We start from the raw sequence: 16,983 nt of genomic DNA on the forward strand, positions 1-16,983 counted from the left end.
TCAAAACTTGTGCTGCTTCATACAATTTGCAGCTGTAAAGTTAAACACCATTTTTATTTTAGGTATATAGCAATACTCACATTTCCTGTGTTTGAGTTTAGCCATGCATATATAGTTATGATTTTAAATCTCAGTTGCATTTTGCAATATTTTCTTTTATTCAGATTGGAGGTTGTGAACAGGTTGTTTTGATTGTTATTTGTGGGATGCTTAAGCATTCTACTGTATTTTGTCTGGATATAAGAATGCATGGCATGATATTAAGTTTCATTTAATTAATCATTAAAAATGATTTGTCCAGTGAATGGTTTCTGTGATGAAATTTTTTAGAAGAAGAATGATGTTTTTGATATATCAATCACCTTTTCTGGTAGCGGAGCTCGCAGAGTGTAGCCCCATAATTATACAAAATAGTAGTAACCTATCAAGCCAAAAAAATTTGGATGTATGACCGTACGACCATACAACTGTATTAGGTGCTACTTTTAACATGCATGGTCAACTGTACTGCGGGTACGCCAATGCCATGGCTTTGTTCAGTAGTCCAGTGGTCAGTGCACTGGGCTCTGAGTCAGATGACCTGGGTTCTAGTCCTGGCAGGGGCAAGGCATTGTGCCCTTGAGATGTGTGGGAAAAAAAAATGTGAGCTCCGCTTCTAGGCTTGGCTAAATCTGTATAGTGTGAGTAAGGGTGATGGGTAATAACAAGGACAAATTGTGAACATGTAAACAAAGAAGAACAAAATCTGGCAGTTAACATTGTATGTGTAAAAATACTCTCAAAGTTTTTATCTTGGATTCTGATATGGGGCACAAGAAAAAATTATTGTTATTAACATATACTTGTTTCTCAACTTGTTAAATCCCCAGATAAACCGAGTTGATCTTAGTTCACAAGCAGCAAATTCTCCCAGGAAACTCTTCATTACAGGAGGGAATACAGAGGTAAATTTTCATGGTGCAGAATAAATCAACAATTTTTTGTTAAATTTTTGTTTGAAAAAATAATGGAAGGATCAGAGTGGAAAGTGAAAAATTGGTTTGGTTTGATTATGCCACAGTGATTACAGTGGCTGCATTCATTGTAAGTGATATTGTTTTGTCTTACAATCACTAAATTTTCTCCTAGGAACTCTGTGGCACCTGCCTTATGTTTATCCGTGCAACAAACAAGGCAATTACTATACAGAACATTGCTCAGGTACAGGTTTTGTTTGTTGGTAATAAGTTCAGTGGGGGAAAGATGAGTGAAATGGTGATTTAACCAAAAATTGTGGTTGTTGAGGAAATTGTTGTAAAAGGAGAGCCTTTAAGAGTTGTTTTAAATTACCAAGTTTTAGTATACCAACTCCTGGTAAATTTTGATTGGTCAATATGCAGTATAATAAATCAATTAGTGAATGTCATTCATATTATTTTACAGTTTTACACATTGAAGTCTATAAGCAATATTAGTAAGGGTGATTATTAAATGACATGTTTATGTGGGCTGATTGGTGTGATGGGTAAAAGGTAGCCAGCAGAACAGATGTATTTCTGATGTATGGAGGCAAGCATGAGGCAAGCTCAATTAGAGCAATCGAGATGAAAGGAGAGAATCTTGTGACTCTAGCCTCATGTTCCTCAAGCCCTTGTCTCCATTTTCCTGTAAAATGCCAAAAATTTCATGGGTTCTGTAGGCTAGGGAAAAGGGTATTTTTAATTATTCCTTTTCTCATGTGATGGGTTATGCTCTCTTAATAGAATAAGTGATTTATCAATTATCACTGTCTTGTTCATGAGTGATCTTGTGGTACACCTAGGATGTAATTGTTACTCAGTTATGACCAGTTCGTTGAAAAAATTTTTTCTTGATGGTTTCTGGCAGGAGGTGAACTTCATGCCCATGGAGACTTCCAAAGGTGATGTTTTAGAGGGATTTCAGAAACTTCTTGGAAGTATCCTGGTTCCTGTTCTCCAGAAACAAGAGGTATTTTGAGTAATGTTTAGCTCACATGTTCACCTAGAGTGGGAAATATTTTTGTGCTATTGAACTTTTTTAATTACTTACTCATAGAATTGGGGTGAGCTTCCAAATAGCTGTGGGCAAGTGCAAGAATTTCTTGAGTCCCTTGAAAAGTTTGTTGGAATTTTGGGTGGAGCAAGAAGCAGTATGAAAGGAAGGTCAGTGTCAATTTGACATACTTTTGTAGGAGAGTTTCTTAAAAATAAATAAATATGTTTTGCTCAGACAAAGGGGTGACACTCTTCAAACATCAGTGTTACAAACTCTTTACAGTGGAATTTATGTTATCAACTCAGTTGATAAAACCAAATTATCTTGTGATACTCTCCTACTCATGCAGCACCACAGTTTCTTCGGAAACTACCTCATTTATTCCTATATTTTCCTATATTAGACATTGTTAGGTCTATTTTAAATTGTGAAATTCTGAAAACAGTGAACCATTGTTTGATCTTTATAGCTTGGTTGTGTATTCAGAACAACCAAGGAAACTTTTAAACATATGAACATGAGTGATGAAGACAGAATTTCTCCTTACAATATTGATAGAATATCAAGTAAACAAGTGATGAGAATAAATAAATGTTTCAATTCAGGGATTATTGGTTCAACCAATACCAAATTTTCCAAACTTATATGAGAGGCAGTTAAGGGAAAATGAGATCTGGGAGTGAATCAAGAGCTAAGAGTTTAACATTCAAATGGAACTGATTCAATTTTGTTCTAACAGGGTTCATCTTGGGGACCATGATTTGGGACCACTTCTTGATGGACTAAGGACTCCTACAGATTATGTGCTTGCAGGTGAGGGTCAGAGTATTTACAAGGCATGCCAGCTTTATTTGTGGTGCACAAGTGGAAGGTTTGGAGACCTGATTAGGTCAATGTGTTGTGTTCTTGGGCAGAGCACTTTACTCTGACAATGTCTGTCTCCACTCAGGTGTATTAAGGGGTTCCTGGGAATTGTTAAGGAAGCCTGATGAAATGCTAGGGGGTATTCTTGCAACTGACTGGTATCCCATCCAGGGAGGATTAGGAATACTCCTAGTCTCTTCCTAGAGAAACTGGGAAAAGCTTCAGCTGGGTGGGTCACTTGGCTTAATTACAGATTTTACCTTACCATTATGTGGTGTATGCACAATGATTCGATGAAGGGTTGAAAATGAATCAACACAAAAATCTAAGTACTGTAGTTTTATCAAACTTTCTATCAAATTTTAGAAGTTGAAATAAGACAGTTTGTTTGCTATTATTTTTCAGCCAACAATCCAGATGTTTTGGACAAACTTGAAGGTCTTGTTGCCTTGTGGTCCAAAGTCATTGAACAAGTTCTAGCTGAGAGTGAACAAGTAATGTGGTTCTTGTTTAAATGACTATTATTAATTTTGTCAATCCACATCACTGCATTATCACATCAAAAGTGAGTCAAGTATGGTCTTGAGGGCAAGTATTCTTGCATAATTACAAAAACTTCTTGTGCTTGATTATTTTAGATGAGGAAAGAAGCTGATGATATTGGCCCCACAGCTGAACTTGAACACTGGAAAGAGAGAATGGCCAAGTTTAATGTGTAAGTTTACACACCATCACACATTAAAAAGAATATATCGGAAGTATTCTCTCACCATTGTCTCTGTGCTGGCCAGTTTACATTTTATTAAATATTACCAACTCAGTCAATTAGACCAAATCATCTTAACAGAAGTGCTGTTTGATTAAAGCATTAAATTCTCAGATTTTGATTTTCCAAAAAAAGTCATTCAAGTCATGTGTTAATCACCTGTTTGTTGGACTTGTTTTTGTTCTGCCATGCTTGAAAAGAAAACTTCAAAAATAAGTTCTTTTCAGAAATTCCATTCCTTTGGAATTAATTGAACCAGGAAAATGTTTTCCTTCAAACTAAAACAAAATTACCTATTTAAATTTAAATACTATAGACTTAAAATTCATCCTTCTCATTTTTAATTTATTTTTGTGTTTTTCAACTTTTACATGACCTCACAATGTTTTTTTTCCAGCCTCCTTGATCAGGTGAAGAGTCATCACTGTAAGGCCACTGTAGGAGTTCTGCATGCAGCAAAGTCAAGAAGTTTGAAACACTGGAAGGAACTGGTATGATACTTGTTGTCATAGTTATGTAAAAGATATATTGAATTAAACTTGAACCATTTCACATCTATAATTCTGCCTAATTGCTACTCAACAACTATTCACCCAAGTGAAGGTGGCTGGTGGTAGATTTTTATCGAGCCATGAAGTGGCAAGGTAAACATCCACTATTATAGCCATGGACATTTAGGTGAATAGTTGCATTTCTTAAAAAGTGGGAGAGGTGAAGCAGGTAGAGAGGCATAGCACCTACAGCCACCCTTTGAAGAGGTTTTTTTAACAGCACAAATCAACCAATTGTCCAATATCATAATACATCTGTACACAATTTGCACATTATTTGTACTCTACATAGTGCAGTTGGAGAATAAATACTAATATTAATTGGTTATATTGAATCTGATTACACACTCTACTTTCATTACTAGTTCCCAGGCTTACAAATGGGCACTTCCATTTGGTTTACTTACCATTCAGTAAACTGAGTATTGGGCTTCAAACTCAGATTAATTTAATATGTTGGCTTGTTTTCATTCTTATGTGAACTTGGACTACTTGTGTAAGAAGTAATTTAAGTTAGCTAAGAACTGTATAATTTTAGGAGCAACATTTTGGTGTTAGTAGTAAGTGGTTTAATTGTTTTCCCTTTCTAGGATAGCAAAATCACAGATGCTGCTAATGAGGCCAAAGACAATGTGAAATACTTGTACACTCTGGATAAATTTTTTGGACCTTTAATCAAGTGCTCTCCGGTAGGTTATGGCTAATAAGATCACTTGATAAAAATTTTTTAATGATTACTAAATGTCTCACTCATTTTAACTGGTATGTTTGTGATTGAATTTTGCAGACAGAGATGGTAGAACACATTCCCAGCTTAATGAATGCCATCCGAATGATTCACAGTATCTCTCAGTGCTACAACACGTCAGAAAGAATGACATCTCTCTTTGTCAAAGTCACAAACCAAATGATAACAACTTGCAAGGCTTACATCAACCGAGATGTCATGAAGATATGGGAGCATCCAAGGTACGGAACACCCTAACCAGAGAATCAAGTTAATTTTACAATTGATGACTTTGTGGCATATTGTCAAAAATTAATGTCATAAAATTAAGAAATATCATTCTGCTTTATTGCTCTGTTTCACCATGTAACTACTGTCTTCTTTTGCTGCAATTGGCTAATTTTGTTTTTAGTAGTGACTCTGTTGACAGAAAAAACTGTCATAAATTTAGCAAAAGCACTAAACTACTTTTTATTCTATCATCAGGGAGGTTTTATCAGGAAGATTGAATGAGTGTATCAGACTCAATGAGGAGTATCAGAGGTGCTTTCACCGAACCAAACAAAAGCTCAGAGAAAATCCCAGTGAAAGACAGTTTGAATTCAGGTAAGCTGTTCAACTCACTGTTCCTACATGTTTTGCCTTTGTGGTTACATTTTAGAGTACTGTCAGTACTAACTTATCCTGAATATCACTGAGACTTGATTTGGACATGTCTGTTGTGTTGTGGACAAAAGAGACTGATAACCTACTGATAACCTCTCAATTTCTTCCTGCAGTGAGAATTATATTTTTGGAAAATTTGATGCATTTTGCAAGAGGCTGGAAAAGATCAATGACATGTTAAACACAATGGAGACTTTTGCAGGGGTTAATAACATCAAAATTGAGGTGCAGTGCAAACAAGGTCACTCAAGCCTGAATAAATCTTTACCCTAAGCCTTCTCACTTCCACGATCATAACAAGGCTTGTTTTCCCAACAGATGTTCATGCTTGATGTTTTACATACTGTAATTCTCATTACTTCTCATCTTTATAGTATTTGGAGACTGAGAGGAGAATGTTCAGTTTGATCATTGTAAGGGTTAAGTACCTAAGGTTTGACTGGGTAAACTATTTCACATTGCTTGTTTCTCAAACCTAATTTGTTGAGAAATATTCCTTAAAAATATTATATATATTTTTTGGCTAATCAGAGTTTATAGACTGAAACAATTTTGGGAAGAACTATCTTTAAAGCACTTTAGCCAAGTTTACCCCTAACCTCTATTTAGAGTCCATTTTAAATAGCCTTTTTTCAGTTTTTCCCAATGATTCTCCAATATAAACTGTGTTGAATTTTTTTCAGGGCATGGAGACAATGATAGTTCGTTACAACTCTATTGTGACAAGTGTAAAGAAGAAAGGTTATGACTTGCTGGATCACAGAAAAGGAGAGGTGAGCATAGGTAGAACTATGTAAAACGACATTTTGGCTTTGTTTACTGTCACAACGTCAGAGTGCTCTCAGTTGCAGTTACCATCAATCTGTTATGTGCTGTTTTAAGAAGTTTTAAGTGGTTTTATTGCGGTTGTCTTTGATGTTCTTCCACCTTTCCTCCTTGTTCCTTCCCTTGATCTAATCAGTGATGATGGGTGCCTGGAATGCAGGCTCATAGCTGGGTTGTAGGGATTAGGCAGCTAAGGGGTGGTACTCAGGCTAGTCACAGTGGAAGCTTCTAGATATCCAAGACAACCTGTCCCATTTAATTAAGAGAGGGAGCCATCGACAGCAATCTAACAGGCTTTCATATCAAGGGTAGTTTCATTTTACTTCACGTAGCCTTGTGAATGTGCATGCATAACTTTCACAATTTATGAAGTTTTCATGTATCATTTTCTTGATCGCAGTTTGACATTGATTATGAAGAATTCAAACAAAGCATTGAAGGACTAAAACTGCAGTTGCAGATGTTCGTAGACTCCTGGTTTGAGAAACCTCTATCTGTGAGTGTTACATCTTACCACCATGTCTTGAATTCCATCATTTGCTTTTTAAAATTAACTTCTCTGTTGATACATTCTTTTGTATAATCTCCAAAAAATACTGTTAACCAATTTGTAGGCTTTCACAAGAGCTGATATCCATATAGGGATGATGTTATCTTGTTATACAACAAAAAATTGTGTGTAAGTTTACATACTCTTAGGTGTTACCCAACAGTAATTTCTCCTTGCAAAAAGTAACACACTAGATAATGAGCCAAAAATTGATTAAAAGAAAGAAAAACCAAGCATCATCAAGGTCACATTGCTTGATTTATCACCAAATTCTAAAAGCTAAATTTGACAGAAAACAGTGCAGAGAACAAAAAATGTTTGGGTCCAGGAATGAAGAGATTAAAAGGAACTGAATATCAGTAAAGTTAGTCACAGTAAGAGGGCTACCTAAATTCTTTGATATGATTTTTTTGTCACTTTTCAGACCCTTAGGGCTCTTGAACTTCTGCAAAAATTCCAGAATATTGGAGGAGTTCAGTTGGATCTTCATGACAAGTATCAGAGGATTTTGATGCAATATGGGAGGTAGGAATACCATAAGAAAGTAGGTTGAGTTGGTGTGGTGATTTTTTCAAAATGATAGAATGGTACTCTTGGCATTGTAGGAAGTGAGAAAATTATGAATTGGAAATAGCTAGCTTGAAAAAGATTTCAGTTGCATGGCCTTGATTCACCAAGTGAGGAGTTATCAAATGATGTGAGGGTGAATGGATGTTAATGGTAGATATAGGATGTGACCAAAGAGAACCAAATGTTAAATTAGGTAATAAGTGATTCTCATTATGGAAGAAGGTAAAGGTAGCTAGATGCCTTAGGGGAAGCCAAGTTGGCATTGCCATGCAATGTTATAGAAGGCATGGAAAGCTGAAGGAAAGCTGATGACCAGTGCAGTGTTGTGGTGTGGATTCTCTCTCATGTTAGAACAACTTCATAAACCTGTCTAAGGGCCTCTGTAGAGTAGACGACCTCTCCAGAGAGTGACAACATGCAAGCTTGCCAATAATAGGAAGAGGCAAAGAACGATGTTACAAATGTCCATGGATCTTCACTTAAGTTAGAATTAATTTTGCATTATTTTCTTTCATTAGGGACCTTGAGACATGCAAAAAGCTTTATCAAAAGCAGAAAAATGACCCACCTATTCTTCGTAATCTTCCACCAGTAAGGATCTGTCTTGATTATGAATTTATGCTGTGACTGTACTGTCAAAATTAGAAAACAAAAACAATGTGTTTTGCAATCTTTCATGCTGGAGAGTTGAGATTAACTAGTTGTCCCATCTGGTTTTAGGTTGCAGGAAAAATAACCTGGGCCCGACAGCTTTTTAGGAGAATTCACGAACCAATGAAGGTGTTCAAGACATACCCAGAAATCTTAAAGGTAAGCTTGGTTTTTTTGCGGTAAATTTCATTTTATATTGCAGCTGTAGCTGTTGTGGAACCCCAGACATAACAGGTCCGCTGTGATTAATAACAGTTATTGCACATAAAAATCATGTTCTGTTCATGTGTCATTTTAACCTATCATATTTTATTATTAGGGAGAAGATGCAAAAAGAATCATTCGCAATTATAACAAGAATGCGGCTGTGCTGGTAGAATTTGAGGTATGCGAACATAATTTTTGAAGAGGTCATGCAGTTTAATAGGACCTCAACCATTTTTCTTTATCTAATTCAAAATTGTCTTTGTCTCTGTGTGGCGAAATGAATCAGCGTAAGGAGGTTGTTTTGTCAGCAGTGGTTAGTACATATTGTTTAAACAAGTCTGATAATTTTTGTATACTTATTTAGTGAATTTAACATGGACAGTTGAGGGTAGAGGTTTCGTAGAAATGTTGTTTTTTGAGTTTTGTGTTATTTCAAATACTCACAATAATTGTCTCTTATTGTGCGTTTCTGCTGCAGTTGCTGTATCATCGTGGATGGTTCAAAGCAGTTGAAGCTGCTAGGAGTGGTTTAAATGCATCACTGCTTGTGCGACACCCAGAGACCAAGGTATACTTTTTTCCGTTTTAATTTTTTGGCTCTGGTCATAAGATTAATTTTTGAACGAATTGTTTGTTTTATGTCCTCAGAAACTCTTCGTGAACTTTGATCCACAAATCCTTGAGTTGATTCAGGAGGCCAAATGTATGCGAAGGCTAAACCTCGAGGTAAATAAGAATATGGAAAGTATGATTGTTAATGATGACTATTTATTTTACAAAGCCACAGAGAGAACACATTTGTTGGAAATATTCTCGCAGATAGTAACAGCTTTTAGCACAATTACTCAGGTAATTACAGAGATGTGCGCGCTCTTATTGGTCGAGGATTGAGTCATATCTCGTTGTAATCACCTCGCGCGAGGTAATTATAGCAGGAGCGCTAAATTTCAAAATAGCCGCCTTGCCCTTTTATCAGTGTTACCGGGAAAGTTATCAACGCGATAAAGAAAGTTCAATTCCGAAGAGCACAAAAGATGCTTTTTAGTTTGGAGTAACACTTTTCAAAAGATAGATATGAAGTTTTTGCTGATTGAATCAAATGAACGTATCAAATTCTAGTGGAAACTGGCTCTTTATCTTGATACGAGTTCTCAAAACAATTGAAACAGAATATTTTCATAATCAAAACGAATATTTACAACCGAATTCGAAAGCACCCAAGCAATTATACTAAAAGATTGTTAATTATTACTTCGAAAGATTTTTCAACCGTCCACAATGATTCGGTAGACCTGTCAATGAGTATCATATATTTTACAATCTGTTTTACAGATACCCGAGGCTGCACAAGTTATGTGCATGAAAGAGGAACAATTCAAAACTTGCAACAACAGGTTTGTAACACAGTCCTTTGTCTATCAATTTTGCTGGTTAATTTCCACTCGGAACCTCTCGCTAGGAACTCTGATGACTTACGTCTTACCAAACATTGTAATTCGATGAAGTTTAGCAGAAGATAGGATCGGCCAGTACGGTAGTTTATTATCAGTAATGAATGGAAATTTGAATCTTCATGTCTTAAACGTTCACTTTACATATCTCTTTTACAGGCTCCAAGAGGTTTTAAAGGAGTACGACTCAGTCGTCTCAGGGATCCCAGAAAATGTGTTGCCTCTGATGAAGCCATTCACCGACCGTGTTGACGAAACGATCAAACCTGGACTGACTATGTTGAACTGGACTTCCCTAAATGTTCATTCTTGTGAGTACAACCACTAAGTCATGTCCTGAAAATTGTTTAGGTTCTTGTTACATGCATTTAGATCTTAAGGGTCTGTAAAGAGTACTAGTATTGAAGTAGGAAAAATTTAGAAACGTGGTCTTAGAGACCTTTTAAAAGTTGGGGAAATAGGGGTAAAATCTTGAAAAAAGAGGGAGAAGTCTGGAATATTTGCTAAGTTGCGACAAAGGTTTAATTTCTGGTGAGGTTTTTGGTTAATAGCTGGATTTAATGCTATTACTGGTCTCGTTTAATCGATGTAAGTGAGGAATTTGTGATTGTGACATAATATCCTCGCAGTTACTATTGTATTCAGCTCATGCAATTCGATTCATAATATTGAGTGTGGAAACTAGACGAACGTTGTTTTGAAAAGTAAGGAAAAAACATTTAAATTTAGACAGATATTTGCGTGAATCTTGCTTCTTGAACCTTAACGGAGTGGTCTTGAATCTGTACTTAGTAAAACATGCAAGTCCAAATGACGTGTAATGATTTGAATGCTCTTTATAATGTCATCAAATCTGCAGATATCAACAGCATTCAAAAGTCCGTCAAGGGACTTGAAATTCTTACGAAAGGGGTGAGTGGTTTTTGAAAATATTGCTTTTTTTCCTCAGTTGATTTATCAAGAAATCGGACTATTATGGCGTCATTACCGTTGTGTGATATATATATTTTAACAGCAAGAAAATGCCTATTGCATGTCAAAGTCAATAGTGCTGATTGCTGATATTAAGTGTTCTTGCATTTAAGGTGAAAGACATGCTTGACTGTCGAATAGAAGCAGTTTTACAAGATATTGAGTTAACACGGCTGTGTGATCTGCCAGAAGATGAAGCTGTTACTGTGGAGGATTTTGTTGCTGTTACTGAGAAAACATGTCAAGAGTCTGCCGAATCTTTGTCCAAGTGAGCTCTACTTATGAGAATCAGAAATACTAATTTACTCACAATTTAGGCAGGGCTTCAAGTTCGAATATTTCATGGCGTGGTGACCAGAAATTGTATTCAGGTCGCAGTTTTTTTTTTGTTATTTAAGAATACGACAAACCATTGATAGTACTGTATGCATATGGTTATACCCTTCCAACCTTGCTTAGGTCGTCAAATTAGAAATTTTCGCGGTAAATGCAGTCGTCAAAACATTTTAATCTATACGCGTCATGACGACCGAAAAAAAAGCAGGAGCGCTGGACAAGATCTTAGGTCAGATCGTTTATGATGTTTGACATTCAGACTTAGCTATCGAAACTAATGGAGATTGGAATTGAACCAGGTCGCAATTTGGGACCCAGTACTGCAACTATGGCAGTTTTTTTTACAGCGTTCTTGTAACATTTAAGCTATGGGTACAATTCTTTTTTGTAACAAAGTTTGTTACGTTTACCTAGGTACAACCATCTTGTAGAATCATCAGTAAACATCCTTCTTCAAACTCTTAAAGACAACTTGAGGCCAAACGAATTAACAGGCCTTGATAAAGAAAACTACCCCTGTCTGTACCCGGAGTCAAAACAGGCCAAGAACAACAAAGGAAACAGGTGCTGGGAATGCATGCCTTGCTGCTATTGGAGCTTGTTCATCTTTTTCAATCAAAGATGCATTGAAGCTTTGGTTAAATCGAAAAGACAGTCATTGGATGCCATCAAGAGGCGAATGCAAGCAGCCAGTAAACACAGCAAGGATTTGTCTGACTCAGATGCCAAGTCCCCGGCACTGTTTAAGGTGAGTCCTACACTTTTTCTCTTCTCCGTTCAATGTTTTCCCTTCCACCTTCCTCCTTAACTATCATCCTGGAATCTTGATTCGTTCTGCCTCCCTGCCTTTCCCTGCTGCGATGATGACCCTTCTGTCAATCTGTAGGGCCTGTATTTTGTTTTTCCATTTGTTTTTTCTTTGTTTCTCTGTTTGTTGCTTGCCTACTTTCCTTTTGATATTGCTTCCTCCAACTTTACTAAATTCCTCGCGACTTTCTTTTTCTCTCCTTTTCTTCTTTGCTGAACAATTTGTTATCTGCCTTCTGCCTCGTCTTTGTTTCTTCATTTTCTTCTTTTCTACTGTTTTTTTTCCTCATTATCTCTCTTGCTAATTCCACTTACTTATTTCGTCTCATCTTTCCATTTTCCTTCCATTTTATGCTCTTTCTCTTACTTTCTTCTTTCCTTAATTCAACCCTCTTCGCTGAAATGAGTCTGCCTTCTCTTTAATGCTTGCAATTTTTTTTTTACTAGGCTGACATTGTGTTGGAGATCCCTTCAATTGTAATGAAACCCAGCTTAGATGACATTCAGCAAGCTTTAAACAAAACTGTACAGATTATGCTGAAAACAACTCAGGTAACATAGCGAAGCGTCGAAGGCAACTGTATATTAAACCCTCACAGGACATAGATCTGAACGTGTGTCTAACAGTCGTTGTAAATGAAAGTGACATTTGTAATTTTCATCTCCGTTTCCACTTTCTGTGGATAGTAATCGCACTGTATATTTAGGCAGGTTATACATTCAGAAGTGCACTGAAATATGAATATGAGTCTATTGAGATTTTGGTAAGACTAATCTTCGTTTTGGTTATCTCATAAGTTATGATCACTGTACAAAGCATAACACTTTGTTAATTCTACTTCTAAAGAACGTCTATGAATGGGAACAACACGGAGTCATCCATCAGCCTCCCATCATTGTTGCTGAAGAAGGAAAAGTTCTTCCTCCTCTGGCACCCAAGTCTCTTTACAAGCTGGTGTCTGAACACAAAGACGTAACAAAGGTATGCAGCCACTTATTTGGTCCTTTTTTCGGTAACTACTTTTGTGACCTGCCATAATCTTGTTAACCTGTGGTAGTTTACCTCTTCCAATTCCACATGTGTTTAAGCGTCATTATATTTGGACACTTTAGTCCAATCGTTCTGAGCGATATCGCTTCCATCTAAGTTATATGGGGTTCGAGGAGGTTCGTAGCGGTACTGTTTTGTACTTTTTTGTGCCGGATTACTTTAGTCGTTCAAATTAAATTACTCTCAATGTAGAGTTAATCTGTTTTTGACAGACAGGAAAATAATGGTTGTTTTTTGATAGGTGGTCATTACTTTGAGTTCAGTTGTAAGCTCATTAAAAATGGATGCCACGAAGATTTTGGACGAGATGGACCAATTTAAAGAGCTGTGGAACCAGGTAATGTTCAGTAATAATTTCCAAAATTACAAGAAAAAAAAATATGCAGTTGAAGCTGTTTAATTGTCATCGCAGAAAAAAGGACTCGAAACTCTTAAATGAATGAAATATAAGGGTCTCAGATAATTCTTAATTTTTCCCAGGCTTTGATCAGTTTGTGTCTTAGATCAGCTTTTTATCTTTCTCGACCGAATACAGTAGAATTGTTGCTTTAAATGGTCTTTATGCTTTTTATTGTTATTGTTGTTGTTTTCAGGATCCCAACACCAAAGTGAAAGAGTTCATGGAGTCCAAACCTTTGTTATCAGACTTTGATGCCCAGATCAAATATTACCAGCGTCTGGAGACTCAGATTGAAGAGCTACCCGGAAGTTATCACATTGGTCCTGTTGAGTATCTTACAGACAGGATCAAAGAAGCTTTGGTCACAGAAACTAAAGCCTGGAAGCAAGCATTTGGAAAAGCACTGGCAGAGAAGGTAACGATCCCCTTTTCTGTCAGCAAAAATTTTTTGATTGTTGAACGAAAGTGACCACAAGCTCAATAGTCAAATAGAGGACGCGCCTTAACTTGTGTTGTCGTGATGGAAAAATTGTTAGAGCCGTCAACATCGCAAGACGAATTTATGCGGACTTATGCTATAGCTGTGCAGTGAGCGTAAGAAAGTTTTAAGGAGAATATATTTCCCTTAGTATTTCGCTGAACTTGATTTCAGATCTCAGTTGAACTTGTCCTAGATTCCAAGAGTCATATCTACGGAATAAGAAGTTCAAATTTTAATGAAAATTTTGACGCTATGGAACTTTTATTATAATCAATGATTGTGTCTGAGTACAAGCAATTCTTTTGTATCTCGCAGGCAAGTGCAGATATGGAAGAAATTTTCCTGTTCATTGACAACCTGAACAAGAGACTCGCTCGTGGTATTAAGGATCTTGATGACGTAAGAAGCAGCATGGCCGCACTCAGTGAGATCAGAGAATCGGAGATAAGGTTTGTGCTAAATGTAACTTTGTATGTTTGCGCCTGCCATTTCTCGCCAATTTAAACTTGAATAAAATTTGGTCGCTCTAAAGAGAAGATCATCGTAAATGTATGTTGTTGGTCAATTATTTATCAGGGCGCAGAAAAAACTTGAATTTTGGGAAGTAGCTTTTCTTTAATTTTAGCTGCGAATCATTGCTTCGTTTTCGAGAAATAGTTCCGATGTTGAAAAGTACAGCTCTCTGTCTTTGTTCTTGAGAGAATAGAAGAAAAAGGTATCTGATTCAACATACTTTTTTTTGCGCGAACCCAAAGTCTTCTATTGCCCGAAGAACTTCTTCAAGGCATTTTTAGTCTCAAGGCCCTCAAAGGTATGGTACATTATGGTTTTTGAAGAAGGCTTTTTCTTTCCGTAGGATCGACATGACAATTGGTCCAATTGAGGAATCATTTGCCATGATGAATCGATATGGGTTGGTATATTCTAGCAGTGATGCTGAAAGAGTTGACGGTCTTACTTACGCGTGGCGTAAATTACATGCACAGGTGAGTGTTACCAATTTAGAGGGTATTGCTTTCCCACCGTAAAGGATGCGTTGTGGCATGTAATTATTATTTGTTAAGACTTTGGATGTGACCATCTATTCAAGAGAACTAAATGTTATAGAATTTTTAGAGTTTTTAGAGCACAAACACCAGTGCTTCACATCTGATCTAACAGAAACGAGTACGGTCAAACTCAAGGTGGATTTCGTACACATTTCCTAAGAACTAACTTCTCTTTGTCACTTTTAATAGGCTGGTACTGTGGCGAGTCACCTGCTGCAGATCCAACCCACATTTAAGTCGGATCTCTTGGATGGTGTGGAAAAGTTTAAAGCGATGGTTACAACATTTGTTCTGGAATACAACGAAAAGTAAGTGAGACTGGCGGGTAACGGCTCTGTCATACCGTGAAATTTTGCGATCCCGGAGAGGTTTCTTAATAACTAGCAACCTTTGTAATTTTTTCTTGAAAGGCAACATTTCCGCAGTCGCTCCGTGGAGTAAAATTGGCCTCCTCTAATAAAAGCTTTGCTAGACAATTTTTCATCGAAGGTTTTGTTCAAGATTTGGCGTTATTTTTGAAAAAAAAAAACGTTTGGCGTTTCATTGAAAGCGTAAAATTTATGTTCTGTTGTATTTTAGAGGCCCCATGGTTTCTGGGATTCCACCAAGGGAAGCCAGCGATCGCCTGGGAATTTTCCAGGCTCGGTTTGATGAGCTTTGGAGAAAGTATGAAACATACTCGGGTAAGTTCATGATTTTTGGAACAGACTTCAAGTGAGATCTTGAGAATCAGCTTGATCTCGCCAGTAATGACTGATAGCCGTGTGATCTTTTTTTTTTCCGCTCAGTATGTCATGTACAATGTGATCGAACCGCACTAAAGTAGAAAAATAGATTCCAAGTTGTCGTGCGTCTGAATTGTAACAGATCACAAATGACGTTTAAATGTGGTGAGGACAAAAAAGTGGCACACGAGGCGCAGTCGAGTGCGTCACTGATGCTCTATTCGTTTCATATGATAAAGTTGCAAATGTTGTTAAAGGTGAGAGCATCTATGCGTCAGTCCTCCAATGGTTAAAACTAACCAAAATGCATTTATAATTCAGCTTTTGATCTTAAGTTACCTATCTACCGCGTCTCTATAGAATCGCCCAATGGAAACTTGTTAATTAAAATTTTAGGCAGGCGTAACAGCCAGGAGTGCTATGACTAAGTTTTCCAAATGAGCAATTGCTGAAAAGATATATTCGTCTATCATGTTTTTGTTGTTGGTGTTTTTTCTTTCTTTTTTTAATTCCCGATTTTGATTTTATTACATTCAAGGTGGCGAGGAGCTGTTTGGTCTGACTGTCACCGAATATCCGAACTTGCAGAGAATCCGAAAGGAACTGGGACTACTTCAGAAGCTTTACAGCTTGTACAACGCTGTCATCGAGAACGTGAACGGCTATTATGATATCCTGTGGCAAGAAATTGACATTGAAAAGATAAACAACGAACTGCTGGAATATCAGAACAGGTAAGCGGTTGAATTCATGGTTTTTCCAAGAAACTAATCATGAATTAACACGTACCATTTTTGAACTCATCGTTTGTGGCTTTTTAATACAGGATTCGTAAACTACCTAAAGCTCTCAAGGAGTGGCAAGCCTTCCTGGATCTGAAGAAGACCATTGACGATTTCAGCGAGTGTTGTCCTCTTCTCGAGATGATGGCGCACAAGGCTATGAAACAAAGACATTGGGAAAGAATTTCAACCATTACTGGTGTCACGCTTGACGTAGAATCGGAAACGTTCCAGTTGAGACAACTGATGAGCGCACCTCTGTTACCTAACAAAGAAGACATTGAGGTATGTGAGACATTAGTCCGACACTACATCACTGGCAATTGAACTTGATTCGAGAGAATTGGTTTGATTGGTGCGCAAATTATTTTGCGAACGATATTTATTCAGAAGCTGCTGCTTCAAAGGTAGGGAAAGTTAGGAAGAGAGACACCTTTTATTTCTCAGTCAATTCTGCCCCAAACCTCTTTCGTGCTTTACAACAGAGTGGAGCAAACTGAAACATAATTTTAAAAAATTTCGACCGACGTATTTTGTTCTCGTTGCTCCAAACTCAA

The 16,983-nt window shown here is 37.0% G+C and overlaps 1 protein-coding gene across 2 annotated transcripts in view; it reads left to right on the forward strand.

Moving 5' to 3' along the window:
- Positions 1-16,983, forward strand: part of LOC113678903 (dynein axonemal heavy chain 5) — a 61,775-nt gene that overhangs the window by 3,801 nt on the left and 40,991 nt on the right. For both annotated transcript variants that reach the window (XM_089214912.1, XM_027195820.2), the window contains exons 7-41: positions 870-944; positions 1,129-1,200; positions 1,867-1,968; positions 2,056-2,162; positions 2,735-2,808; positions 3,265-3,353; positions 3,498-3,574; positions 4,023-4,116; positions 4,767-4,865; positions 4,964-5,145; positions 5,390-5,509; positions 5,683-5,794; positions 6,253-6,342; positions 6,795-6,890; positions 7,369-7,469; positions 8,033-8,105; positions 8,235-8,324; positions 8,485-8,550; positions 8,851-8,940; positions 9,021-9,098; positions 9,705-9,766; positions 9,983-10,134; positions 10,683-10,735; positions 10,909-11,063; positions 11,546-11,879; positions 12,386-12,490; positions 12,786-12,920; positions 13,231-13,326; positions 13,583-13,804; positions 14,186-14,319; positions 14,727-14,856; positions 15,109-15,227; positions 15,499-15,602; positions 16,183-16,378; positions 16,471-16,711. In XM_089214912.1, coding sequence (XP_089071038.1) covers positions 870-944; positions 1,129-1,200; positions 1,867-1,968; positions 2,056-2,162; positions 2,735-2,808; positions 3,265-3,353; positions 3,498-3,574; positions 4,023-4,116; positions 4,767-4,865; positions 4,964-5,145; positions 5,390-5,509; positions 5,683-5,794; positions 6,253-6,342; positions 6,795-6,890; positions 7,369-7,469; positions 8,033-8,105; positions 8,235-8,324; positions 8,485-8,550; positions 8,851-8,940; positions 9,021-9,098; positions 9,705-9,766; positions 9,983-10,134; positions 10,683-10,735; positions 10,909-11,063; positions 11,546-11,879; positions 12,386-12,490; positions 12,786-12,920; positions 13,231-13,326; positions 13,583-13,804; positions 14,186-14,319; positions 14,727-14,856; positions 15,109-15,227; positions 15,499-15,602; positions 16,183-16,378; positions 16,471-16,711 — 4,125 coding nt within the window. The remainder of the gene's footprint in view (positions 1-869; positions 945-1,128; positions 1,201-1,866; positions 1,969-2,055; positions 2,163-2,734; positions 2,809-3,264; positions 3,354-3,497; positions 3,575-4,022; positions 4,117-4,766; positions 4,866-4,963; positions 5,146-5,389; positions 5,510-5,682; positions 5,795-6,252; positions 6,343-6,794; positions 6,891-7,368; positions 7,470-8,032; positions 8,106-8,234; positions 8,325-8,484; positions 8,551-8,850; positions 8,941-9,020; positions 9,099-9,704; positions 9,767-9,982; positions 10,135-10,682; positions 10,736-10,908; positions 11,064-11,545; positions 11,880-12,385; positions 12,491-12,785; positions 12,921-13,230; positions 13,327-13,582; positions 13,805-14,185; positions 14,320-14,726; positions 14,857-15,108; positions 15,228-15,498; positions 15,603-16,182; positions 16,379-16,470; positions 16,712-16,983) is intronic.

The sequence above is a fragment of the Pocillopora damicornis genome, chromosome 8 (assembly GCF_964200805.1).
Source record: "Pocillopora damicornis chromosome 8, jaPocDami1.2, whole genome shotgun sequence".
Classification (NCBI taxonomy): Eukaryota; Metazoa; Cnidaria; class Anthozoa; order Scleractinia; family Pocilloporidae; genus Pocillopora; species Pocillopora damicornis.